Below are 27,279 nucleotides of genomic sequence, written 5' to 3' on the forward strand. Positions count from 1 at the left end.
TAACAGGCCAATATGAAAAGGGTGGGATATATTCCTCAGCCTAGTAGGAAAGTCTGTGAAAGATTTCACGTAAATTGCACGCTGTGTTCAAATGGGCCAATCCTGCAAACTTTGTAAGACAATGTTAGTCAATTAGGATGGAATATGACATATCGGACAGATCCATCTTGAACACATGACGATAGAGATAGTGTGTAATGATTTGCGGGATTTTTGGACAGAATCTGGAGTAGTAATATCAAAAAATGTTTTTCAAAAGTCGGCCTCCTGGTGGCGCTATAACAGGCCGTTCTGGACAATTTGGGGCAGAGGTTCATCGTTGGCATTCACAGCCAAAATGTGGCACCGACCGGGTTAACGGTGCCGGAGATTAGCTGGTAACAGACGGACGGACAGACACACACACACACACACGGACGGACGCACTCACACACACACGGATGGAGTGCAAAACATACTCTCTCCCCATGCCTTCGGCCTGGTGGAGACAATGAATGAATTTTTTATTTCCGTGTCTTGTCATAGACCCATCCCTTACGGTATTATAACACACCAAAAACATAGTGTGAAAATAATAGCTTCCAGGTCAGTGGTTATCAAACATTTTCACGGCCACGAACATCTGAAAATATTTGGTGCCACGGACCCCCATTTGAATTCGCATGTTTTCAAAAAGTTTTGAAAATAGACAATCTACAAGCTCACAACAGGTTGTTATAGAGCTTATAGAGCTTGGGTACTCTGACAAACGGGTGTAGAACAGGTACAACGGCCATTGTGTAGTTCCATGCGTTTCCAACAGGTGTCTGACTATCCATCCATCCATCTTCAACCGCTTATCCGTAGTCGGGTCGTCGGGGCAACATCTCCACCAGAGTGTTTCAGACTTCCCTCTCCAGAGCAATATTAGTGACTTCCTCCTGGGGGATCCCAGGCCAGTGAGTCGATGTGTTTCCTCCAACTGCGCCTTGGTCTGCCCCGGGGTCTCCTGCCAGTGGGACGTGCCTTGAGGACCTCCCTAGGGAGAAGCCTGAGATGCCCGAACCAGGCTCCTTTCCAGGCGAAGAAGCAACGACTCTACTCCGAGTCTCTCTCGTGTGACTGAACTTCTCACCTTATCTCTAAGGGAGATGCCAGCCACCCGTCGAAAAAAACTAATTTCAACCGCTGGTATTCGCGACCTTATTCTTTCGGTCATGACCCACACTTCATGACCATAGGTGAGAGTAGGAACGAAGATTGCTCGGTAGACAGAGAGCTTTGCCTTCTGGCTCAACTCTCTTTTTGTCACAACAGCGTCGGACTAGATCAATTAATTTCAAATTGATTACTGTCTACTGTTCACAGGCTTTTCTTTTCTCTCTCCTTCTTTCAAAGGTTTCTGCCAAATTTTCACCCCAAAATAGAATAGAGACGCTATGGAGTGTCGCAGTCCCGCCCCCTTTCATGACGACGCCAGGCCCAGGAAATGATTCCCAATGCATTTTTCCCATAGACAGTTGGGATGGTTACACCACGGACGAAGCCATGACAACAAACACATTTTTTTGGACCAAACAAATAATTACAAAGAAGAAAAACAACAACAAAAGTGTAACCTGCCGTTTTTTTCTTCTTTCTAATTATTTGTTCGGCCCAAGAAAATTGTGTTTGTTGTCATGATTTGTCACGACAAGAGTTGGCCTTGTACGAGGCTTAAAATGTCTTTAAATAAATACTTATGAGGAAAATGAACGGAGAATAATTTCCTGGGCCCTGGTAGGGGGCGGGACTGCGACGCTCTATAGGGTCCACATGGTAGACAGACACAACAATTAATTAAATTCACTCTTTCGTGGCCTGCTGCCATGTTTTGGTCTCGTGATTTAATTAACAGGCCATGACTGCAGGCCATCGGGAAATGCCTCATAAAGTTAATTTAAAAAAGGACTGTGCGTGCTCCAGTATACTCTTCTCCCAGATGACAGAGTATAAACTGCGTGCCACTGACGTCAGCCCGGTGAGGCCGTCTGTCTGTCTGTCCTCTAAGATATTTGATTTGACTGGAGCTCCTAAGCAGAGCGAGGGAAACTGTTCCTTTGAATGACACAAATCACAAATCGGTGCCTCGGGCGCTGAACCATCCAAGAGCCATTTGAAGTCACATTAGCAGTAAAGCCTGCCAGTCTGCCTGGACGATAATCGATTGTTCACGCAGTCCGTGGGTGGACTGGATGTCTCAAGAGGTAAACTGGCTGCAGGTTACATCTTGCTGCTCTCAGATGGAAACCATATGTCCAAAACCCTTTCCTTATTTTAAGTGAGAATAGTGAGAATAGCCTATCTGCAAGCTTTAGGGGGACACTCTTGAATGATGAAGTAGGGCATGATGTACAAAACACAAAGTTGAAACAGGTAGTGGAGGTGGAGGTGCAAGGTTTCTACCCAACAGCAACAATATAGGTAATGGTACGAGAGAGAGAGAGAGAGAGAGAGAGAGATTTTTCCTCTGAATTACTGTGGAAGCTAGAGATCCTGACCTTATTGAAAGGATATGATGACCTCTGTTTCACTTAGACTAAAACGGACAATATTATGGCCCCTACACACTGTAGGAGTTTTAAAGTCGTCGGCGAGTCATCAGATCGTTGTGCATTTCACACTGCAGGAGTCTTTTTTTTAAATCGGCTGTCATTATATCTTTGTGGCTTTCACACTAAACGATTGATCGCCGACCAGGGATCACGCACTGCAAGAGTTCACCAAGATGCGATCCAGACCCGAAACATTATAGGCAGCGGCATCATTTGTTTTTTTATTCCAATTCATTTTGACATGCACGTGCAGGATGCCGTGATACAAGCGCGAGACCCACACAGGGCGCATCTCTCTCTCTCTCTCTCTCTCTCTGCGTGTACAGGAATAGCTGCCAGGCTACACAGGGCGACATGTTTGTGATAGCGCTATAGCGAGACAGGACGTTATAATCTTGAGTTTCATTAAATAACTGTCTCTCTCCGCACGCACGCGCGCACGCACGCGCGCACGCGCGCGCGCACGCACGCACGCGCGCACACGCACACACGCACACACGCACACACACACACACACACACAATATCATGGCAGCCTCGAAAACGAGGATCCGTTCTTCTCATCCACCCGAGAGTCTATACTTATAGTGCTTGGAGCTGTCTACAGCAAATCTCTTCACCAAAATAGCGGGCCGCAACACAACAATAATATTGACAAATGCGATAAATGTGAGAAAAGGTTAAATCACAATTACACCCCAAACAAAATGACCCTCTCTTAAGGTGGCCTTACACTAGCCGATAATCGGGCATTTTTGACGCTCGGGGGGTGCCCGACTCAATCGGGAACCCCCCGCGCGCGATCGGGATCGGCCCGATCAACATCAAGCATGTTTGATATTTGCTCGGCCCCGCTCCGATTATCCTGTAGTGTGTGGTGCTGTCAGATTTCAAATGCCCGATTATCGGCTAGTGTAAGGCCACCTTTAGACAGAGTGAGAGAGACTGACAGACAGAATGACCCTCTCTTAGACAGAGAGAGAGTGAGAGAGAGAGAGACTGACAGACAGAATTACCCTCTCTTAGACAGAGAGAGAGTGAGAGAGAGAGAGACTGACAGACAGAATTACCCTCTCTTAGACAGAGAGAGAGTGAGAGTGAGAGAGACTGACAGACAGAGAGACGTCAGAGAGGAAAGAAGAGAATTAAAGAAATGATCAAAAAATAAGAAAAAGATGAAAGAATGAATTGCCTGGAGCACTTTCATTCTGTTTAATCCAGACTTAACACAAGACCTGATACAGACGTTATTTTCCCAAAAAACAACATAGATAAGCCTGGCTCAAAGCTGGAGCGGGATAGAGTGCAGAGATCAAAATCTCCTGGCGGCAGGGATAATCTGTCCGTCACCTTAGCCCCTTGAAGCCCGTTCCTTCTTTGTGGGAAGTACAAAACTATCTGCCTGTGCTTAGACTTCAGGCGATCTGTCAATAGCATAACAGTGAAGAATATTACCCGCTGCCTGACTTGCCTCTCGTGAACTCTGCCTTTGAATTGCTCCAGGGAGCCACAGAGTTAGAAATAGAATATACAGTAGATGCTTACCTGACATCCTATACTATAGTCTCTGAGTCATTACATCGCTCACTTTGCCCTCTGCTTGTGTGTGACTATTTACCCTGTGGTTTGGCGACTGTCCACCTCCCTGCGCTATTTGCATTCACCGACATTGTTATCAACAATAAATCCAAAAAGCAGACGTTTTTGCATTTGAGGGGGGTGAAGGAAGGAAGACAGGTTCTCAATCACACGCAATTCACATGTACAGTTGACGTGCAGATTGCGTGCACTGTGAGAATACATGTGGGCTTCAAAATAAAAGCGATGCGGTTTTAGTCCACACATAAGGTAATTAGAAAGTATGTTTTATTTTCTGATTATCAAGTAATCTTTCGCGGGCCGGTCAGAGTCAGCCCACGGGCCGTATTTGGCCGTACAATATGCCCAGGTCTGGTTTAGAATCTAAACAAACTAAACAATCGTTTATTGCTTCATATGCCTGAATGTCTCACCTATTCATTTAAAATATTTATTTTTTTGTGAAATATTTGTTGAAATGGTTATTAGGACAACGCACATGTGAGTGGTCAGAGTGGAACAAGCTTGTATTTGACAGAGACAAAGAAACAACCAGGTGCTCATTGGAAACGTAAAAGTCAAAAAAACTTAAAACAGTAAAAAGGTGCTCCTGCATCAGTCGGGATTTATCACATCAGATTAAAAAGGAGTAGATCCAGGCAAGGGAGAAGATACTTTATTAATCCCACATGTTTCGACCTATACCGGTCTTCATCAGGGCTAAAGCTTGTATTTGAGTTTTGCCTTGATTCACACAAAAAAGTGGCATTAGAAATAGGCTACAATTGTCACGAGGAAAACAGGATCAGCTAAACGCGAGAGTGACGTAATACTTACAGAACTGTAAGTTTACTGCAGTTCTTCAACAAGGAGTAGTTGAGCAGCTGAATCTGGTTCCCAGCGAGGTCACTGACAGAGAGAGAGAGAGAGAATGGGGCAGTTAGTAAAATAAGTAAGAAAATGCGTGTGTGTGTGTGTGTGTGTGTGAGTGTGAGTGTGAGTGTGTGTGTTTGTTTGATTGATTGATTGAAAATTGTATTAACAGTTTGCAGAATTACAGTAAATTTCAAGCACAAACTCAATACAAAGGCTGTTAACTGTGAGTGGACGACCCAATTAAGCATTACACTTGTTTACAACAGGGTCCACCATGTTCAAATCATCAAAACATTTAGAGACGTACAAATAGACACTTCTATATAGACAAAGAACAGTACAGGAATTCATCATAATGGAGGTAAAAAGGGAAAAGAAACATATACAGTGAGGGGAAGAAGGGGGGGGGGGGCGGTGGGGGGGGGATTCAGATTTTACGGGGGCCAGTTTCGAATTGCAGCCATCCGTAGGTGCCCTTTGAGAGCGGTTTCGAAGGAGTCAAGGGATTCGCATGTCTTAATGACTGTTGGTAGGGCGTTCCACATTTTGGTGGCATAGGAGCGAAAATAATTTAGTCCCTTGTTTGTGCCGAATCTGGGTTGAACATGATTCGTTGCACTCCCTCTGGTGTTGTGGGTGTGGACTTCGTTAACATTAAGGAAGTATCTACACAGGTACATGGGTATCTTGGTGGAGTATCGAATCTTGTGGACCAGACCCATTGCAAGATGCTGTACTCTGTCGCCGACCCTAAGCCATGCCAGTCTGTCAAAGTGGGCAGGGGTGAGGTGGGTTCGGGGGGTGAGGCCAAGTAGGAGCCTGACCAGTTTGTTTTGGAGGTCTGGAGCCTAGTTTTAAGGGCCTTTGAGGTGCTGTGGTACCAGGAGGTGCATGCATAGTCAAAGAAGCCTTGTACAAGGGCTCCTGTTAAGGTCATCAAGGTGTTTTTGTCGACCAGTGAGGAGATCCTGTAAAGGAATCTTGTTCTTTGGTTGACTTTTTTGATTACGTTGGTGGCCATTTTATCACCGGAAAGATTAGCCTCCAGGATGGAACCTAGGTAGGTAATTTCATCTTTACGTGTGATAACATTGTCACCCACTCTAACCAAGAAGCCATTTGCCTTGCTGAGATTACTATTAAATCCAAAGAGAATGGATTCAGTTTTTCCCAGGTGTAAAGATAGTTTGTTATCAGCGAGCCAGGTGCAGATTCTACCGAGTTCAGAGCTGAGGGCATTTTCAACCTGCAGTCTGTCCCTGTCCGAGACCAGCAGTGCCGAGTCATCTGCGAACAGGAACAGTGTGTGTGTGTGTGTGTGTGTGTGTGTGTGTGTGTGTGTGTGTGTGTGTGTGTGTGTGTGTGTGTGTGTGTGTGTGTGTGTGTGTGCGCGCGCACGTGCATGCGTGGGTGTGAGATACAGAGACAGACAGGGAGAGAAAGAAGACAAAAATGGTATTAGCTAGAGATTCACTCTGATTTATGTCCTATCCTTTCTCTACAACAACACCATTTCTCCCAGGTTTTCAGGTTGTTGTGGAACCATGGCATGCACCTCATAAACCCTGTTCTCTGTCAACAGACACTGTTGGTCTGGTCTGGGGACACCAGAGCGTTAAAACCTCCCAACATGGGGCAACACGCCCCTGCTGGGCTCCCGTCTGCAAAACACTAGTAAAAGTAGCATTATACCCATACCAGGGCTGCACACAACGTTTTTGGTCTAGTACTCAGAGGAGCACCTGGAGAAATTACTTGGTGCTCCCAAAATGCGGCGACCCGTCTCGCCGGATGGATAAAAGAGTGATGCATGAATAACTTATAGCAAAAAGGATATTTATTGGATGAGTGGTCAATGGAGGGTATTGCAACTCTAGATTCATCCCATTATTAAAAAATCTAGAGTTGCAAATTGCAGCTAGGTCCATGTGTGGTCCAGCCCTATGGAATGCATATTCTAATAAAAACAACGTAATACTTCGTAAGGATAATATGAGCATCAAAGCAATATTTAGATACTTTTTTTTTTTTTTTTTTTTAATAGCCGATCTACTAGCTCACAACGTGTTGCGGAGGCGACACGTTGTGAGCTTGCAGATCAGCTATTTGTTTTAACATGCGACACGTCGTACGGCGAAGCATACGTCAGGCTTCCCTTTTGTTTTTAACCGAGGTGACGTACAGTCAGACAGTCAGACACACATGGCTCCTCGGTGCAAAATAAACAGTGTACACTACCCGACTTTACGATAATAAGGGACAGTATGTTGGGACACAGTGTTAAGCTCCATTTTGTGCAGCAGCAGTGCCAGTCCGCAATGCTTTGCACTCTTCCCACTCCACTATGTTGGAACTAAAACCTGTACCCGTACAGGCTATCTAGTATAGCCTAGTGCCAAAGCTAAAGACCCGGACATCCAGAAACACATCCAGCGAAGAAAACTACCTCCCAGGGTTTTGTATCATCCTTTTTCACTACATATTATTGTCATTACTATTATTGTTATTATTATTATTATTATTTGTATTATTATTATTATTATTATTATCATTATTACTACGGTTTTGTTCTATTATTACTACCACTATATATATATATTACCTATTTTTCTCTGTACAATGTGTTTTCCCACCATCCCCATACTTTCCCCCTCATGCCGTCCTAGTCACTACTTCCCCCGTCTCAGAAATCCCTCAAATCTCATCTATCCAGCTCGTTCACCCAGTCACCACATGGTGGTGGAGGGAGGCCTCTGGAACTGCCATGCAGCTACCAAGAAGAAAATGCCTGAATTCATCTCAGGCCACGCCTCCCTCAAGTCTCTGCATTTCCTTGCTCTGACTGAAACCTGGATTACCCCAGACAACACTTCAACCCCGGCCGCCCTCTCTGTTTCCCACAAGTTTACCCACACCCCTCGCCCAACAGGTGCAGGGGGTGGCACAGGACTACTAATGTCCCCCAAATGGAATTTCCGTGTCTTAAATCTCTCTCACCTTTCTCTGTCCACATTTGAATTCCATGCTATCTCAATATCACAACCAGTCCCCCTCACCCTCATTGTCCTCTATCGCCCCCCAGGAACTCTTGGGAACTTCCTGGAAGAACTAGATTCCCTGATTAGTTCATTTCCAGAAGATGGCACCCCCCTGATCCTACTGGGCGATTTCAACCTACCTACAGCAGAGAAGTATCTTCCCGTTACATCCCTTCTGGCCTCATTTGACCTCTCTCTATCTCCCTCCCCTCCCACTCACAAGGCTGGTAATGTTTTGGACCTTGTGTTCTCCAGAGCCTGCTCTCCCTCTACACTCTCTGTTACTCCGTTAATTAGGTCTGACCACCACTTCATAGCCTTCTCCCTCTCTCTCTCCACCCTCCCGCCTAAACCCACTAACCCTCCTAACGTCACCACCCGACGCAATCTCAAATCCCTAAACCCCTCCTCCCTCTCATCCTCTATTCTCTCCTCTCTACCCTCCCTGGAGTCCTTCCTCTCTCTCTCACCTGACTCTGCAACCTCATCCTTCCTCTCCTCTATCTCATCTGCATTCGACCAACACTGCCCGCTCTCATCCAGGCCAGCTCGCTCATGTCCACCGGCTCCCTGGTTATCTGAAACTCTCAGATCTGAACGAACACCTCTAAGAGCAGCCGAAAGGAAGTGGCGCAAGACAAAGCTACCTGATGACCTATCCCACTTTCACTCACTCCTCTCTGCCTTCTCCCTCTCACTAACCACTGCTAAAACCTCTTTCTACCACACCAAAATCCAATCCTGTACTTCTAACCCAAGGAAGCTCTTCTCCACTTTCTCCTCCCTCCTTAAGCCCCCTCCCCCCACCCAACCTTCATCCCTCACTGCTGATGTTTTTGTCAACTACTTCGAGAAGAAGGTTGACGATATCAGCAGCTCCTTCCCCCCTCTCCCCCATAAAGTGGCATCTGACTCAACCAACACTAACCCCAACACACCATGTATGTCCTCCTTCTCTCCTCTTTCCCCAGACGAGGTCCTACAACTAGTGACTTCCACTAGACCTACCACCTGTCCTCTCGACCCTGTCCCGTCTCCAATCTTCCAGACCATCGCACCTGATCTGCTCCCCTTCATCACCTCCATCATCAACACCTCAGTAACCTCAGGCTGCGTCCCATCTGCCCTCAAGTCAGCCAGAGTAACACCACTCCTCAAGAAACCAACCCTTGACCCCTCAGATGTCAAGAACTACAGACCGGTATCACTCCTTTCATTTCTATCAAAAAGCATTGAACGTGTTGTCTCCAACCAGCTCTCTCTCCATCTCTCACATAACAACCTGCTGGATCCCAACCAGTCCGGATTCAAAAAGGCCCACTCCACAGAAACTGCCCTGCTGGCAGTCACAGAAGCACTACATGCTGCCCAGGCTGCTTCCCACTCCGCAGTCCTGATTCTCCTAGACCTATCAGCAGCATTTGACACAGTGAACCACCAGCTGCTCCTAGACACCCTAGCGGATCTAGGCATCGGCGGGACGGCACTAAAGTGGTTCTCCTCTTACCTCACCGACCGGACCTACCAGGTCTCCTGGAAAGGTCTGTTATCATCCCCCCGAACCCTCCAAACTGGGGTCCCACAGGGATCTGTACTTGGTCCCCTCCTTTTCTCACTGTACACAAAATCCCTTGGCACTATCATCTCTGCTCACAATATATCCTATCACTGTTATGCCGATGACACACAACTGTTTCTATCCTTCCCCCCCTCTGCCACCCAGGTGGAAGAGCGCATCACTGCTTGCCTGGCTGACATCTCACAGTGGATGTCCTCCAACCACCTCAAGCTGAACCCAGACAAGACTGAGCTTCTCTTCTTCCCAGCTAAGTCCTGCCCGATGCGGGAGCTAACTATTTCCGTAGACAACGCCCTGGTAACGTCTGTCCCAACAGCCAGGAACCTTGGTGTTGTCCTGGACAGTCAGCTCTCGTTCAAAACTCACATCACAGCTGTCACTCGATCCTGTAGGTTCACACTCTATAACATACGACGAATTAGACCGTTCCTCACCCAGGAATCATCCCAGCTCCTAATCCAGACAACAGTCCTGTCAAAACTTGACTATTGTAACTCTCTCCTTACTGGCCTACCGGCATGTGCACTGAAGCCTCTCCAACTGATCCAAAATGCCGCAGCTCGCTTGGTCTTCAACCAGCCAAAATTCTCACATGTCTCCCCCCTGCTCCGCTCCCTGCACTGGCTCCCGGTCGCTGCCCGCACAGAATACAAAACTCTGATGTTGGCATTTAAAGCAACCAAAGGTATGGCTCCCCCATATCTTGCCAGCATGATTGAACCCTACAAACCCTCCCGCGCACTCAGATCAGCCAACGCAGGGAAGCTGGAAGTACCCTCACTAAAAACGCCGGGACAACGCTCCACACGTCCCAAACTCTTCTCCCTTCTGGCCCCAAAACTGTGGAATGCACTTCCCGTTGCAATCAGAACTGCAGCATCACTCCCGATCTTCCGCCGTAGTTTGAAAACCCACCTTTTCAGACTCCATCATGGCCCATAGCACTTACCCTACCCCCCTTAGACAGCACTTCTTAGACTTATATAGCATTTGAAACAGACTTATAGCATGTCATGTAGACAGCACAATAAGTGCATTGTATGTAGTCATAGCACTTCATAGTATATAGTGTATAGTAGTCATAGCACTTCATAGTATATATGTACAGCATAGTATAGCATATATGTGTAGTTTATATGTATAGTGTCATTATATAGATATGTTCTAGTTATAGTTTATATGTATAGTGTCATTATATAGATATGTTCTAGTCACGTTCTTAGCTTACGCATGTTTCGCGATAAATGCTTTTTTACATATGTGATGTATTCCCATGCTTTTGTTCTTGCTTATTGTAAGTCGCTCTGGATTAAGAGCGTCTGCTAAATGCCTAAATTGTAAATTGTAAATTGTAAAAAGTCGGTGGCCGATGCCTAGGCTGTGAGAGACGGCATTGCACACGAGCAACCAGCTGCTCCAGCACCCATAAAACAAACACAAGCACAGCAGCGAATGGGAAGAGTGCAAAGCATCCCCTTTTACAACTTTTACACCGGGGACTAGTTTGCTCCACATCTGAAACGGAGAAGCCGAACCATTTGTGTTAGGTTTTCTCAGTAGTAAACTCCTGTCCCCCTGTCAACCTCCTCCCAGCAGCGAGCAGCATGGAATCCTCCCTCGTTTTAGTAAGGACGCGCTGTGATTGGCCACAATGGCCAGTGCACTTGTGCAAGACGTGCTGTGATTGGCCAGTAGGCGCTTTGAGTGGCGGTGGGAAATGCTCTCGCCACAGAATTTACTAGTATTCTGGCCATAATAATCATTCTGGGCGGCCACAGCTGTTGGTACACAGAAGCGCTTCCCGGCGCTTGATTGACAGCCCAGAATTAATGTTGACGACGCATACGCACTGGCGCACTGCCTGTGTGCAGGCCTGATTATACCACCACTATATAATTACACCTCGAGCTGTTCATGTTTATGTCAGTAAAAGTAGAAAGAAAATAAGTACCTAAAGTAAGGTAAATAGTTGATCACACCCAGTCCGTGTATTACTCATTTTAAACTTAAGCAGCACACTAAAATATGTATCTGAAAATATTTTAAGTCAGAAATAAGCAACTTGGTAACAGACATGCTTCACACTGGCCCTCTCCCTCTACCTTGGGCTGCGTGAGCGACAGGTTACACAATCACTAGCCATTCCACTGCACAGCTGCAGTGGAGTGAGAATCCAGTATACCACTGATGGAATGGGACGTTCCGATTGATTGGTCAAAATAAAATGAGTGAAAAAGCCATTTTGCCAGGTCTTTAACTATGATGCTCGTAGTACAGAAGAATGTATCACCATGATCAGTCTCATGGCTGATATAATCCTGGCAGATGGGGTGGACGGGTGGGAAATTTGGTATATAGACTTTTTTATTGGCCTAATATATTGTCTATATACATAGATTCATGAATCCACTTGCTGACCGGCTGTCGGTATTGCGCAATTGTCTTTATAGGGGTTTCTTGTGACCCTACCATCCTATGGCAGACAAAAATGTCAAACTTTCCTTATGCTTTAAGTAGCATGTGACATGTCAAACTAGGGGGTTTTCATGATTCTGAATACATTCCAAGCATTAGTTTTGCACAAAAAACACTCAAAGTGGCTATGGCTGTTTTTAGCCCAAGGAGGCCAAGCTTAACCTAGGATCGGAGGCCTTTCTCAGAAAGCAAGCTGAGGATGTTTAAGTGAAAAGTGACATTATGAGTCATGTTTATAGTGTGCGTGGCACATAACCTAAGGCAATGTTTTAAAATGTTTCTCTTCCGAATTGACTGATGCAAGTGAATTGCCCGATTTAGTTTTTGGCCACAACCGGTTGTAATAACACAGATGGAATAACACAGATGTACTCTGGTCCTGTCACCACTCACTGTTGTTTAGTCGTGCCCCAGCGAGTCAGCTGCTCCACTCTTTCAAGTGAGTTTCTCCAGACCTCAATTCGGAGTGGGGCAAGAGCCCCAATGCAAGACCAAAACCAAGCTGGAGGCAGCGTGGAACAATCAAACCACAGATTGACAGAAAACTAGGTTTTGCAATGTTATATCCAAAAGCAACATAGAAGAAAAATGCATTTAAACATTGCCTGGGGTACGGTAAGTACACTGCAACATATTAACAAACAAACAAGAATTTGGCATTTCAATAAATACACCACATTTTTTTGGTTTGGTTTTCCACTTCTCATCTCATCATCATCATTTTTCAACCGCGGTCGAGATCATGGATTTCACAATGCCACGCCAAACTTTCCGGTCCTTCATTGCCATCCCCAGTTCCTCACATCTTGGTGAACTCTTGCAGTGTGTGATGCCTAGTCGGCGACCAATCGTATAGTGTGAAAGCCACACAGATATAAGACAGTCGATTAAAAAAAAAAAGACTCCTGTAGTGTACTGTGAAATATATAACGATCTGATGACTCGCCGACAACTTTAAAACTCCTATCAGCATTACTGATGCATGTGTCCCTAGCGATGACATCAGGGAACGACCTACTGGGAACTACTGTAACTATAGAAGGCCATTCTCCTCTGTTCCCACACTTCTCTCTTCCCCATCTCTCCATCTCTTCCATTGTCTCCACGTTCCTCCATCATCATCGTGCTCTCCATTTTTTTAGGCAGATTCTACACGTGCCTTCTAAATCAGTAGTTCTCACACTTTTTTCTTTTTCCAAAAATGTTCAAAAATAGCAGATATGCAAGCTCAGAATGTTTCACTTTGTGCCACGCTGCGAGCTTGTACATCTGCTATTTTTGAATAGCCACCGCTAAAATCTAAAATGACACAGATGCTTTCCCGGTTTTAATGGAATAATGTAGTGCGTAGTGCATACATACACAACACACACGCACGCACATACGCACACACACAATGTCCACCAACAACAGAGATTGTCTGAAATACACTCAAACGTACTGTACAGTATCTAGACATCATTTAAACGTAACACACACAGTTGACTCACAGCCAGTCCAGAGCGGGCATGTGATGACAGAAGCTGGGATGGGACAGCTGCTCTAGAGAGGTGTTCACCATGGACCTGCAGAGAACACACACACACACACACACACACACACACACACACACACACACACACACACACACACACACACACACACACACACACACACACACACACACACACACACACACACACACACACACACACACACACACACACACACACACACACACACACACACACATTACTATACATGTGAGGACCATAGCACTCTTCGATCCAGGGGCTGTTCATGCTCGCTATTCTCTCTTGTTGATCCTTGGAGCGGAGGACGGTACTCTGGCCCATTTTAAAAACAGCTCCAACCGAAAGGTCAAATCCTGCCCCAACTCATCACCCATTTGACTGAGCAGGTGTGCGAACACGTCCGTTGATCTTATGACATAATTGACCTACGTATAGCAAAGCCCCTCCCCAAACTGCTATGGTCCAATCACAGCTAAGCATAACATGGGTTGTTAGACAAACCTCTCCACCAATAGTTTTCCTATATGATAAAAAAAATGTTTTAAAAAAGAAATGTCACGCACATATTTTTCCAGTGCATAAGGCAGGCCTTGTTGACGGATTTGGAAGAGATTTTGAAGGTCTGGTTTAAAAAATGAACCAGTATTTAATGTGTACAATCCATGATATTTACATGGAACTAGAAAAAGTGCCCTTCTGGGCACAGGTCTCCACCAGGAGGATAGGAGTGTGTTTGATGTTTGGCAAAATGTTTAGGAGTAATATAATCATGTTGTGTGTGTGTGTGTGTGTGTGTGTGTGTGTGTGTGTGTGTGTGTGTGTGTGTGTGAGACACGGCTTGGCCTGTTGTAGCGCCACCATGAGGCTGATTTGAAAACTGTCAAGTGGCATTTCTTCTAGTGGGAATATGCATGCACAGTTTCATCGCAATCGGACGCTGCGTTGAGTAGTTGTGGTGATTTGTACAAAACGGGTACAAAGCGGACTACTCCTGAAAAGTTTAGAAGCCAATCGTAGGCAATGAAGGTGGATTATGAGAAATCAAACAAACCCGTCTTGATCACATGACTATGGAGAGCATGTGTACCGATTTGCGTGAAATTTGGATAACATCTGAAGGAGTAATATTAGAAAATGTGTTTTACATATGTCGGCCTCCTGGTGGCACTATAAAGAGCAGATGTGAAAAATTCCAGGCAAAGGTTTTTCCTTGGCCTCTAGGGAGTTGGCATACAAAGTTATCCACAAATCCGTGCAGTTGGAGGTAAAAACACTTTTCGGCCAGCCACCATGAGGCTGAGTTGAAAATGTTCACGTGGCATTTCTTCCTCGGCCTAGTGGGAATTGTTTTGCACAAAACGGCCTCCTGGTGGCGCTATAACAGGCCGTTCTGGAAATTTTGGGGCAGAGGTTCATCTTTGGCATCCAGGGAGTGTGTGTGCAAAATGTGGCATCGACCGGGTTAACGGTGCCGGAGATTAGCTGTTCACAGACGGACGGACCGACGGACGGACGTACAGACACACGGACGGAGTGCAAAACATACTCTCTCCCCATGCCTTCGGCCTGGTGGAGACAATGAATGAGCCTGGCTGGAGTGTCCAAGTGGGAGTGTCTAAGTGGGAGAGGCCGGGGCTTAGCTATAGGTGAATTGGCATCATCTCTAGCATGAGATGTAGCACATTTGGAATGGAAACAGAGAGCCAGGTTGAGAGTCAGGCAGGCACATGGATAAAGGTGCTGTACTGAGATGATGAGATCGCAGGACAGGATGACATTACATTAAGTTAGAGAGGCAGACATGTTTTAATAAGGTTCTGGAGAACAGCATCTGTCAAAAGGGTTTCTGTGAAGCGGAGTGAAATGCTCCAGCATTTCCCAAAAGCTTCCAAGATCACAGCGCTACAACATCATGACTTATGTGGTTTGATTTGATTCATTAGTTAAAAGAAAAAGCATGACATACTGTAGATGCCTTCTCAGAAATAGGAACGTCAAGGACAAAATAATGTCCAATTTGTGTTCATTCAATTCAATTCAATTCAATTCAATTCAATTCAATTCAATTCAATTCAATTCAATTCAATTCAATTCAATTCAATTCAATTCAATTCAATTCAATTCAATTCAATTCAATTCAATTTTATTAAAGTGTCAAATCACAAGTTTTCTCAAGACACTTTACATATAGAGCAGAAAACCGACAGAGATCCACCCAGAGCAAGCAATATTGCGACAGTGGCAACGAACAACTCCCCCTTAGGAAGAAACGTCAAGCAGAACCCGGGTGGCCATCTGCCTCGACCGTGTCGGGGGAGAGAGAGAGAGAGAGAGGGGGTGGGGAATAGAAATAAATAAATAGAAGAAAGATAGACAGGGCCAGATACAGGCAAATACAAGTAGTAGCAATAACAATAACAATAATAATGATAATATAATAATGGTATAGCAATGTTGTCAGATAATATATAATGTATAAGAATATTAAGATATAGTGTAGTGGTGTAATAATATGATAGCAGTCCATGGTCGTGCTCTGTGAGGAGGCCGGGTCCACGGTTACACTTTTGATCTCAGACAAATTATCTCAGATTTTCCATTTTGTGCTGCGGAGCCCTGGCCGCGGACCACACTATCTGAAAATGATTTGTGCCAGGGACCCCCAGAAGAGAAGATTTGTGTAAAAAAAAAAAAATGAAACCAGGGGTTCTCAACGTTTTTGGCTGGGGACCCCCGGAAATGCTTTGGCCATGTCAATCTAAAATGATGCAGATGCTTTCCTGGATTTATTGAGTTAACACTTGCAATTTGCATAAGAAAGTGTCGTGTATTTTCCTACACTGACTGACTAACAAACTAGAGAAGAAAGGAGCTCTCTAAAGCAAACTGTAGAGTAGTGAAAACCAGGCATCAAAGCATCAGATGAAGAAACGCAGGCAGAGAGAGATTTCCTCGGAGTGTGGTGGACCATTTCAATCAATCAAAGACAGAGTCCAGAATGGCAAAATAGCAGAGCTACTGACCGCCTGAGTGGCCAGTCACGACAAGACTAGTTTAACATCGCAGTTACAAGACAATATATATAGTACTTTTGCATAGACAAGAGATTAATACAAGCGTGGAGTTACTTCAAATCAACATATGACATAGGAGATACTGCAGTGCAGACTGCTGTCTGCTCTCTCACTGTGTTTTGGGTCCACAAGCTTCAAATGGTTAGGACAATGGGATTGCAAATGACATGGCCCTGCAGGGTACTGCTGAGATCCTCTGAGGTGAAGGAAGATTCTCAGATTCTCAGCCCCTCTGACTGGACATGTCTCACTCATGAACCATTGACTAAACACAGTGACCAAAATGTCCTAATTATTATGAATATTATGAAAATATGGATTGTCACGAGACCACAGAAGAAACACACTCGTAAATGTGGATCACTCACATGTGTTTTGGAAATGTCGCAAAATTGATGTTTTTTGGAAAATGATACATGATCAGATACAAAAGATATTGGGATATGAGGTGCCTATGAAGTGTGATGTTCAGTACTTAGGAAACTTGATGGGGGGAAAGATACGAGGAGAGGATAGATATCTGGTAAACATTTTATTGGCGGCAGGAAAGAAAGCTATCACAGGGATAATGGGATGAGTTGATTCAGGAGATACACCCAAGGGGCCAGTGAGGCGCTCCAACGTTGAAGCTCTGGGCCCTAGTGGTAAGAGGAAGGACTGCAGGTGGACCCGTGCACGGACACGTAGGACCATCACTCCCTACGTCACCCATACGTCACCCCGGACCTCAAATTTGAGGTCCGGAGGAGGTACTTCCGGCAGTCTTCCGGGTGCTTCAAAACGCCACTGAGCAACTTCATCGAAATGAATAGCTTGGGGGCGGGGCTAGTGCTCCAGTTCGGTCTCTATCCTTTATATACTCTATGGATACACCTCATGGAGAAACTGACACCGTCTGAGACTGCAGGAAGAACTAATGGAGGACAAAATGGACAACATTTAAGACTGAACAGAAAGAATAAGGGTATGGGGGAATGAGGAACAACAGTAAATGCCTAGGAATATGTGATGTAACATGCAAATGTTATTTTTCTTTTTTCATGTTTGTTTGTACTGTATGTGTGTTGCTATTGTTTTTTGTTTTTTTGTTCAAAAAATTTATAAAAAATGTAAGTGACAAAAAAAAAAGAAAGAAACACACTCACAGGTACCAGAGAGACTGGAGTCCACGGAAGGTGTCGTGAGACAGCCTTGTTAGAGGGTTGTTATCCAATAACCTGACAAAACAAACAAGCAAACAAATAACCACACATTACAAACAAAGCTTAGACGCATATTACAAGGTCACGGCGTGTCATGTTACGGCATCTTTTTACTTTTTTTCTTTGTAAGCTATTTTTTGAGAATTTGAGAAAGTACTAGTGACTAGTCCTTCCTTAACCAAAATTATATATGAACACCAAATTATGTACAGTGTGGGTAATACGATTTAATATATTATAATATATTATTGATATACTGTATTGTATTTTGAGGTGTAATCAGTCTGGTGTCAGAGGCACTTGCCTGTCGGGCAAGTAGTACAAGAAAGGTGCAATTCTGGGGAAATTGCAAAGTGTGGTTGGGTCAAAGGCACAAACGCCTTCGGAAATATAGGCCCCTGAGCTCCCACTGAAGTCACCCCTGTGATCATGTGTAAGTAATTAGGGTGGGATTTATCCTCCAAAAATTCAAATAACTGATCTACATGTAGATGTAGATCGGCTAGTTGAACTATTTTAAAATGATTTTCAAAATAGTAAAAAATGGCAAATAAGTTTAGCGATAATGGATAAGGGTGGTGCAAGATGGAGCCCTCCGTTCGTGAGTTGTGGTATTTTTTAGGCCCCTCCCACTAAATTTGGAAGCCGATTATGGCCGAACGATGCCCAGCTGTAGAGAACCAAGTCGGCAACGATGGAAGTTGGACATCCATGCCCCACCTGGCTATGCAATACCCGTTGTACCCATGTCAGAGTACCCGTTCCACCCATCTGTATGTGTCCCTTTTATACCCATATATGGAGATTTCTGTATCTGTCTCTGTGTGTCCCTTCATTGCTATATATGGAGTTCTGTGACAGGCATTCCCAATTATGAAGTGTTGTGATGTCAGAACAGGCCAGCTCCATATATAGAGATATAGGGGTGATCAGGTCCAGAGCCCAGGCAGAGGCTTTTGTGCTGGTTCTGGACAACGGCGTATCCGACCGACTCGACACCGGATGCGTTCCGGAATCCGGATGTCAAACCTTCCTCAGCATGACAAGGGATGCCAGGTTGAAAGTGGATGAAAGCAACTTTTGATTTTGTGCAACAAATTTTCCATGAAGTTGGGCCACTCTGGCTAAGCTCTATCAGATGGACAAACATAATACGATAGACACTTAAAGTGCTCTCCGACGAGCAAGGACTTTAAATTAAAAAATAAGCCTGCATTTGCTAAACAGGGCTAAGCATAAAATCAATTATTTTGAAGTTTCAGCCTCGAGTACAAACTAGCCCCCAAGTACCTCGGGGTTCGGCTGGACAGGACACTGTCCTACAAACAACATCTGCAGGAAGTAAGAGCCAAAGTGACATCAAGGGTCTCACTTATCCGCCGCCTCGCTGGCACAACTTGGGGAGCCTCTGCCAGGACACTACGGATCTCCACACAAGCCCTGTTGTACTCTGCTGCCGAGTACTGTGCTCCAGTCTGGAGTAGAAGCCCACACGTGAAGAAGGTTGATCCTGTCATCAACAATGCCCTTCGGATCGTAACTGGCTGCCTGAAGCCCACCCCCACCTGACAGTCCTTTTGCCCCAGCCGGCCTCCGACGAGAGGCTGCGACCCTTGCACTTGCAAGGAAAGCCCAAGAACACGACTGGCATATCCTGCATGAAACAACAACTAAGGCAGCGCCCCCATGCAGACTCAAGTCCCGCCACCCCTACAACTGGACAGTACAAGATATGCTTGGTTCCATCCCTGAGGACCTGTCTACAAGGGCATGGCTGGCAACCACCTGGAAGTGGGAATGGGAGTCGGCTGAGCCACCACTACATCCAAGACCCAGGAGATGGAGTCGTAGGAGAACATCTACCACGCCGGCATTGGACCCTGCTGAACCGCCTCCGTTGGTGTTGGTCGCTTCAAATCGGCCATGAAGGAGTGGGGCCTGGCAGACAGCGCAGCATGTGAGTGTGGCAAGCCTGAGCAGACCTCCGACCACATAATCACCACCTGTCCTCTGTACAGAGCTCCTTCAGAGGCTGGCCTCGTCCACGTGGGACCAGAGACAAGAGTGTGGTTTTGCGACATTACACGAAAGAAGAAGAAGACGATACAGCTGTGTTGAAACAGAGAGCCTTCCTCTCATCTATGAGTTTGTTTTAACTTTGTGAGCACCACTTAACCATCTGGACTGGAATCTTCACCTTTTGAGAGGATAAACCTGAATTCTCATGAAGTGCACAAAGGAAGCCATGATTATCATCGGTAATCCGTTTTACAAAGCAGAATTATTAACACCTTGGAGGCGCAAGACGGAGATCACCGTCAAGTTCAAGTGCACGGTCAGTTGCCCGAGACGGAGATTGATAAAAACGACGGAGATTAATGATATCAAAACCGGTCGCATCGCTCCACAGCCTAGGAGCGCTTGTTGCCCAATCCTCTGTGTTGCACAACAGTGACACGTCATCGAAAATGTTCCCTGCCTGTTTAGCGGACGACAACGAAAATCTTAAAACGTTCATAACTCGCGATCAAAATCATCCCGTCTAATTATGAAAAAAGATCCTGTGTTAGACGGCGCTCCGCGGTCCAGTCACTAGTCGCGATAGATTTATTCTTACCTCCCGTTGTTGTCGATCGACTCTAGAGTGGTGTGGCTATTGTTAGCTGCTACACAGACATTCACAACAACTTCCGGTCCGCTGGTAAAAGTGGTGGCACTATAAACGATGGGCACATTTTATTAATGGATTAAATAGGCCCGAGCCCTCAAGGTGTTAACAGCGTCCTCAGACGCTTTAACCTATTAAAAAATAATAATAAATAAATAAATCTTAATAGTTTTCTGAAAAACATATAATAGTTTTCTGAAAAACATATAATAATAATACTAATACTTATACTAATACTAATACTAATAATAATACTAATAATAATAATAAAGCTTTATTTATATAGCACCTTTCAAGAACAAGGTCACAAAGTGCTGAACAACAAGAGCACTTTGAATTATCTGTATTTGGCCGTGGACCCCCATCTGAAAATAGTTCGCTCTGAAAGAATATATTCAAAGATTTGCGCCACATTTTCAAGATTTTTCAAAAATAGCAGATCTACAAGCTTGTAGCGCAGTACCGCGCTATGAGCTTGTAGATCTGCTATTTTTCAATAGATAAAGTTTAAAATAAAGGGGTTCCCGCCCTGAATGAGTTAAGACTGATGGAGCAGCAATCCTATAAACAATGTCACCATAATCATCTACAGTACATTAAATCTAAATGAGTTTGTCATCCAGCCAGATGCAAAGGCATTTATAATACACAGCCAACGTCCGTGTTTCTAGCATTGGTAAACATGCGTTTTGTTTTGCTTGCATTTGGGACATGCCTGAGATCAATCAGGGCAACCTGGATAACATTAAAGGTAAGCTGCAGGTTGTTAATGGCAAGCTCTCAACTGAGTCGAAAACACAGTCTAAAACCTGTCGGATGGAATTGGCAGAGTGGAGACAATATATTGTTGGCTCAAGTACTGTAAAAAGGACATAAGCCTACCCTAAAATGTATCCATGTGTCGTGGGACGCTTAAGGAGAGTGTTTCCGGACTTAACAGACTGAAATCAATCATACAGATCAGAAGGAGCGAGTGCATTCTCTGGCAGCGGCTTCAGACGTGGCGCTGGCGGGAGGCAGCAACAGGCAACAGGCAGGCAACAGGCAGAAATATAGATCTACTGTATATTCTGATAGTACTCATTGATATAGTGTTCAGTCTCCCCATCTTACCTGCTCTTTAGTAAATAGAATTGAAGCCCTCAATGGGGCCTTGGGTTTTTTAGAGGATATATATTATATAAAAAAAGATTTTTGAACGATATAAATAAGCGAATTAGCACTAAAACCCAACGCCCCATTGAGGGCTTATGGTAGGGGAAATAGCCACTAATGCGTTTTTGCACAAACTAACACCTGGACTACAAATAAAGGTAAGAAAGCCTTCTAGTCCGAAATTCTCCTTTAAAGGTGAGTTGCTTATCACCTAAAACTGGAGTATGAATGAGCCTTTATTTTCTACTTACAGCCACTGCAATTGGTGGAGGTCTCTGAACACACCTGGTCTCAGATGGGTTATCAGGTTGTCACTCAGACTCCTGGGAGACACATCAAGATGACATCAGATAAACAACACTGTATAAATGCAACTTACACACAAACAAAACATCACCAATGTTATTATAGTTTATTATATTCATTCAGCATTATTTATTTATTTTTCCTTCTTTCGTTTAGATTTTTGGTTCTCAATTTAAAACTTAATTTGTTTTTAAAGCGGTTTGCTAGTTTTATACTATTTTCAAAAGGCGTGTTAGTTTTGTTTTTATTAGTTGTCAGGGTCAAGATTGCAAAAGGTCAGACAAATAGAAATCTTACAGTATGTTTTAACAGCGGGCGACAACCAGACGAATTTTCCGGAAGTGCATTATTTGTCTATGGGACCCGGCGACTACCAGCGATAGCAGGCGAACAGGCGATGGTCGAAAAGTGGGCGGAGGAACGTCGCCTGAAAAGCACCACTCGGTGGCGCGCTATGAGCTTGTAGATCTGCTATTTTCAGAAACTGAGAATCCGACAGCAATGAAATGTTCATTTTTGAACGTTACTTGTGGAGGGAAGCAGGGTACTCACATGGACTCCAGCATGTAGAGTCCACTGAAGGCGTGCCTGCTGATGAGCTGCACACTGTTGTTCTGAAGATACCTGGAAAAACAAACAAGCACACAGTCATCACACCTGGCAACATTTGAGATTCCATACCACAGCGAACCTGTGGGAAGAATATAGAACTTGGACATTTTAACAAAGAAATATAATTTACAGGATCTTTAAGAAAAGAAAACTCAAGCTGTTGACTTGTAGCAACCGGCTGTTGCACGCGCGCGCGCGCACACACACACACACACACACACACACACACACACACACACACACACACACACACACACACACACACACACACACACACACACACACACACACACACACACACACACACACACACACACACACACACACACACACACACACACACACACACACACACACACACACACACACACACACACACTTTGTCCTTTGGGATTTGATCTAGATTCTAGACTTTACTTTACTGTATGTAAGTGTGTGTAGTGTGTAGTGTGTATACTGTTGTCCATGTGTCTTTATATGTAGCCAAATGTGTGTGTGCGTGTGTCTCTGTTCTCATTAGCAAAGCAAAAATGAAAATGAGCACCAGAACGAGACAGAACACAATGTGCAGACATTACACTTCCATGTAAATTATCTCATAATACAACATTACAACTTGATTGGTTGAAATAGCCAATCTAGCTGTGCTTAAACGAGCATGATGGAACGCCTAATCAGAACATAAAAGCTTTGCTGAGTCAGGCTGCGTACACACCTAAAGAACAAATGTTCGGTCCGTGTGCGATGCCTGATTGCTATTTGATTGCTGCTCCAATTCATTTTCAATGGGAGTCACGTCGTTTGATCGGACAAACCTGTCCGATGTGGGGGCGGAGGGCACAACAAACACATCGGACACCTTGTAGTCAAAACAGCCAACGAACAGGGTGGGACTTCAGATCGGACAGAAGGGTGTTTTTTAACCGCCAACTAATAGGAGAGAACTTCCGTTCTTGACAGCACTGGGTGGGGTTTAGGCTGTAGTCTTCTGAGTTACGTGACACAGACTATTATATCGCTTGTTTGTATGTCTTCTTTTGGCTACGGCCGTGCGTAACTTGGAGAGTCCAAGTTGCGCACGGCTGTCTCCAGTGAGTGAGTCCAGTCTGAGTTATATTCTAAATACAGAAATACAGGACGATAGCCAAAATAGCCGTCGGGCCTCGGCAGTTGTGAGGCTGCATTAATAATTCGTTCTAAAAGCATGTCTTTTTTACGGGGATCACTATTGATTTTAATAGTAGACGCATATATGTCTATGCGTAGAGTAGAAATGTAATGGCAGCGTACGAGGTTCACATGCGCAAATATAACAGATGTACAAGTTATCGACACGAATGGTACTTACGGTATGGTACACGATGTAAGCTTGTAGATCTGTTTATTTTAAGCATGCGCCACCGCCACCACGCAAAGTTATGACGCGCGCACATGTGGGGGGGAGAGACCCGATATATTTTATAGCTCTTATGGGAGAGACGCAGACAGAGAAATATTTAAAATCATCCTGTCTCGCTCTAGCGCACGGACGCACGCATAAAGAGCCAATGGAGCAAATGTTAAATAAGCTACACAGGTGGTCCTAAATGATTCATTGATTACATCACTATAGCAAAAGACGTGATATAGGTCAACTGCAGCGGAGCTGTTCTGACTTGAAGCTTTAACTGACCAGCACGGCTTCAAGTTTAAACCATAAGATGACATGGAAATGCCCGTCGATTTGATGCGCAGAAATAACATAGGCCTATATCGAATCAGGTTAAGGTGCACACATGGAAGAAAAGTCCTTTTTTATCGGGATTCGGGGATACTTTGTTGTAGGCTATACGTCTCCGGTGAATTGTATGCACCAGCAGCAAGCACATTATTGTTCAAACACCTGCTCCTCTGTTCATCTGTTGTCTTATTTGGCTAATAAAATAATTATTAAGAATTAATGCAATTTCAAGTTGTTGCTGCAATCATGGTTCATGTTGCTGTTCTCTTCTCTCTGTGTGACTGAAGGTTGCGCCCAAAAATTGTATAGGCCTACAGTGATTTCCCTCCGTCGTAAAATGACCTCTTTTCTTTTTTTCACTATTTGGTTCGCTTAACATGTCCACGTGTCATTTGTTTACATATTTGACACGCTTTACAAAGTCCAGTGTGAACACCAAACGGACCAAAATCAAAATGCAAATATTTGGTCCTTGGTCCTTGATCCGGACCTTCTAAGTGAACTTTGAGTGTGAAAAACGGCCTCGACAAACTACCGCTAGCTGCTGGTGCAGTCAAGAAAACTACACTGAACATATGTGCATCTATTTCTGCGTGTCGTAGCACCGCCCAAATCGCGCAAAGCATTGTTGGACATGGAGGCATCAAATCATAAAAATGTAATCAGTGGTCGGTCGGACAGATCTGTGTGTCCGAAAGGTGTGTACGAAGCCTCAGGCCTCATTCACACGTACCAAACACCAATCAAGCAATGTTTGGCCGTTTTTTTGTTTTTTTGGGCTACCGCAATGCTTTTCCAATGGGAGTCACATGGTTTGATCAAACATTTGTGTTTGATCGCTGATTGCTGATTGCCCCCCCCTCATCAAACAAAAATGTTTGGTCAAACCATGTGACTCCCATTGAAAATGAATTGGAGCAGCAATCAAAAAGCAATCAGGCATCACACACGGACCGAACATTTGTTGTGTAGGTGTGAACTAGGCCCTAGGCCTCATTCTCACGTACCAAACACCAATCAAGCAAATGTTTGGTTGTTTTTTTGGGCCACCACAATGCTTTTCCAATGGGAGTTTGACCAAACGTTTTTGTTTGATGAGGGGGGAGGGGCAGAACACCACCAGCAATCAGCAATCAAACACAAATGTTTGATTAAACCATGTGACTCCCATTGGAAAAGCATTGTGGTGGCCCAAAAAAACGACCAAACATTTGCTTGATTGGTGTTTGGTACGTGTGAATGAGGCCTAATCTTGCTGAATTCAGGAAAAAAAAAACTAAATCTCACATGTATAGTACCAACATGAATCGCACCTGAAAAGTCATAAACACCACCAAAACGTGCTGGTTTTAGATTGCCTGGTTCTCAAACCCACCTGCTTTGTACCCCACATTCAGCTTCCGTCTTTGTCTTTCTAAATTAGTCCTTGATTAAACAGCTCCAGGGAAACCAGTTTAGTTTAATTATCCAATTGCACTCGCCATTAAGTCACTATTAATTATAGCGCCACTAGACCAGTTACATAAACTCAGTTATTTATCACCTCAATAAAGGCAGCAAAGGCCTAGCTGCAACTATGTAGTCTGCATCACTGTAATGTGATGGCTGCCTTACAAGAATATATTTAGGGGCGCGCCGCCCGCTGGCCTAATGGTCCAGGCGTATTCCACATACAGTAGGCCTATAGGCTCTCGCCTGGCAGTGTATCGTGTGTTCTTGTCCCGTTCATGACAACCTTTGCTTTGTGTCTCTCCCCCTCTTTCCTGTCCATCTTCACTTCGATGATCAAGGCAGAAAAGCCAAAAACAAACTGACGTTGACATTATTGAATGATTAATCCTAATAATAATCAGCCTGCAATACGTGTCTTCACGGGTGCAATTTGACCGACCCGTACCCAAATTAACGTGTTTCTTTCTTTAAACAACAGTGTTTTTGCTGTTAGCAGAATATGTCTTGAGAGATGACTACCGTATTTGCATAGTACTGCCATGCACTGACTTCCATATAAGGAGGCCGCCCTGCCAGCTCAGAGCATGACAGAGAGATAGAGAAGTGGAGAGGAAAAACAAACCATGGCCCCTAAAGTAAAACAAAGACTAATGAGTGATCATTTGACCTGTTAATGCCACCTCTTCTGGAATGACTGGCTTGAGGAAAGATGATGCAATAATTGAGTCAGAGATTGAAGGCTGCCATGTACTCGGATATGTGCACTCTGACTTCAATCTAATAAAAGTGGTTTGATATAAAAGGTCATGACAAAAATGAGAATATTAGATCTAAAACTGAAGAATACATACTGGTGGAGGACAAGAGCCGTCTTATCACCCAGGGTGAGAGGATCAGGGTTATTATTGGTGACACATTTTAAGTTTAATAATGTCACGGAACAAGGGAAAGAGTGATAGCAGATCCAACCAGCAAGCACTTACACAGAGCAGCAATTTATTTTTATTTTATTGTTGAGGCAGCAAGGACTAACATTGAGAGCAGCAATATATTTTATTCTTGAGTTCTCCATTACTTTCAATAAGACTCTTAGACAATAAGGCCAGTCTCTCCTGGAAACAGCTTGAGACAGTAACTCACTGTTTTAACTCATCTAGGCTCGATTATTGCAACACTTTATATACCAGTATTGAACAGGCATCACTAAGGCCCAGGCCACACGTATATGGATCTTCTGCGAGCAAAGGCTCTGCTCTGCTGCATCCAATAATAAATATATCAGCCTACTAGTCCAGTGCGGACTGGTGATTTAATTTGTATTGATGCCGAGTGCGAAGCTTGAACAATAGGTTAATTGCGGACCGCTACAGATAAACTGTGGATATTAACCTACAAATAAAGACCCAGGCCAAATGCCATTGCGCAGTAGCCTACACCAACAAGTCTATGCATGGTGTG

General features: G+C 44.5%; 1 protein-coding gene across 1 annotated transcript in view; it reads right to left on the reverse strand.

Annotated features, from left to right (window-relative positions):
- Positions 1-27,279, reverse strand: part of LOC306928394 (relaxin receptor 1-like) — a 126,445-nt gene that overhangs the window by 23,922 nt on the left and 75,244 nt on the right. The window contains exons 7-11 of the mRNA XM_079508450.1: positions 22,590-22,661; positions 21,983-22,054; positions 17,852-17,923; positions 13,609-13,683; positions 4,988-5,059 (exon numbers count right to left, since the gene is read on the reverse strand). Coding sequence (XP_079364576.1) covers positions 4,988-5,059; positions 13,609-13,683; positions 17,852-17,923; positions 21,983-22,054; positions 22,590-22,661 — 363 coding nt within the window. The remainder of the gene's footprint in view (positions 1-4,987; positions 5,060-13,608; positions 13,684-17,851; positions 17,924-21,982; positions 22,055-22,589; positions 22,662-27,279) is intronic.

This window comes from Electrona antarctica (assembly GCF_951216825.1).
Source record: "Electrona antarctica genome assembly, chromosome: 8".
In the NCBI taxonomy this organism is placed as follows: domain Eukaryota; kingdom Metazoa; phylum Chordata; class Actinopteri; order Myctophiformes; family Myctophidae; genus Electrona; species Electrona antarctica.